A 1,888-nucleotide genomic window follows, 5' to 3' on the forward strand; every position below is an offset into this window, starting at 1 on the left:
AATAATAATTGTATAAACCTGGGTAAGTTATTCAACCTTGTAGTGTGGCTTTAGAGATCATTATGCCTATGTGCCAGGACTGTTCTGAGAATCCAATGAGGTGATGTATATAATAGTGCCTCCTATAGTGTCTAAGCCACTGCACAGTAATTCTTTAATATATAGTAAATTATTGATAAGTGATTGCTAAAATAGTTGAATAACTAGTATATTCAAGTTCACACTTTTTTTTTCGAGACAAGGGTTGCAGTTTATTGTCCTCAGTAGAGTGCTGTAGCATCATAGCTCAGAGCAACCGCAAACTGTTTGGGCTCAAGTGATCCTCTTGACTCAGCCTCCCAAATAGGTGGATCTACAGGTGTCCACCGCAACACTCAGCTATTGTCAGAGACAGGGTCTCATTCTTTTTCAGGCTGGTCTCAAACTCCTGAGCTCAGGCAATCCACCCACCTCAGCCTCCCAAGTAGCAGGGACCACAGGTGCCCACCACAACTCCTGGCTATTTTTTGGTTGCAGCCATCATTGTTGTCTGCCAGGCCCAGGCTGGATTTGAACCCACCACCTTAGGTATATGTGGCTGGCGCCTTAGCCACTTGAGCCACAGGCGCTGAGCCCAGACATGTTTTGATTACAGGATAGAGTTGGGTTTTGGCAGGAAGCGAAATGAAAAAGAACATGACTGAGGGAAGAGAGGAGCACTGGAGCATTTTCCTAAGAGCTCATGCAGCAGAAAGAAGAGAAGGGGGAGAAGAGACAAGGGCACTGGGGGAAAGCGGCGCCCTGGTGCCTGCAATAACCCATGTGTTCCGCTTGTGCTCCTGAAGTTTCTTTGATCCACATTCTTATGTCTCTTTCTAGTTATGAAGTTTTACTTAACTATGAAACCACAGTATAAACTTTTTCATATTGTTTCTGTTATAAATACAAACAGCCAGTCAGCTAGGGAAAGGAAGTTAAAGACTAATAAATATGTCATAGCTCTGCTTCCCAAAGGATCACTGCCTAGTAGTGTACAATTGAATTAAATGGTGCTGGAGGGTTGCAATGGGAGTAGAGAAGATGTCTCAGGAACCCAATGTAGGCACCAGCACATAAAAACATCCTTGCCTTGGGAGGATGGGTGAAGAGAATGATATTGTGGGGATCACGCCTATAATTTATCCTATTAGGGTACATGTGAATTTGTCTAAAGGTTGAATATAAATGTCTTAACACAACAATTATGAGATAGACATGATGGCTATGTTAGCCAGTTGGATGAGAGTTTTCCAAACTGCATATAGAAGTAACACACTGTATCCTACGATAGAATTAATGTACACAATTATGATCTAATAAAAAGTAAATTAAAAAAAAAGTTAAAAAAAAATCCTTGCCTTGTGTGGACACAGTGTTAGAGTCTTAAGCTACCTATTCTTATTATCAAACTTACATTAATAAAAACATTGAAGAAAACAAAAATCTGACCTAGTTTTATAGCATCTGCCTCATTCATCTTGATGTTATCCAGTATGAGCTTCGTCAGGTTCTTCAAATTACCCAGATTGTCAGTCAGACCACCTGCCAGAAGAAAAAAAAAATTAGACTGTGTTCAGTTGGTATTTACTATTTCTGTCGTTTCTATTATCCACCAAAAGATTTTTAGTTATCACTGTGGGCAGGAAATGCTCATGAAACAGACTTAAAAATGTATTTTTGATAAGTGATGGGCCATGTACTTGGCTATAACCATGTTCTCCAAGAATAAAGAAATTAGACTAGATGTGAGTAATAGAAAGACAATAGGGAAATCTCCAAACACTTGGAAATTAAACAGCATGCCTTTAAATAATCATGGGTCAAAGAGAGAGGACGTCTCAAAGCAAACTACACAATATTTTTTTTTTTT

At 39.5% G+C, this 1,888-nt stretch overlaps 1 protein-coding gene across 1 annotated transcript in view; it reads right to left on the reverse strand.

Moving 5' to 3' along the window:
• NLRC4 (NLR family CARD domain containing 4) overlaps positions 1-1,888 on the reverse strand; it is a 51,030-nt gene that overhangs the window by 26,627 nt on the left and 22,515 nt on the right. Inside the window, exon 5 of the mRNA XM_023511875.1 lies at positions 1,468-1,560. Within this exon, the coding sequence (XP_023367643.1) occupies positions 1,468-1,560 (93 nt within the window). The remainder of the gene's footprint in view (positions 1-1,467; positions 1,561-1,888) is intronic.

Source organism: Otolemur garnettii, unplaced genomic scaffold (assembly GCF_000181295.1).
Source record: "Otolemur garnettii isolate 467f Iridium unplaced genomic scaffold, OtoGar3 scaffold00022, whole genome shotgun sequence".
Classification (NCBI taxonomy): Eukaryota; Metazoa; Chordata; class Mammalia; order Primates; family Galagidae; genus Otolemur; species Otolemur garnettii.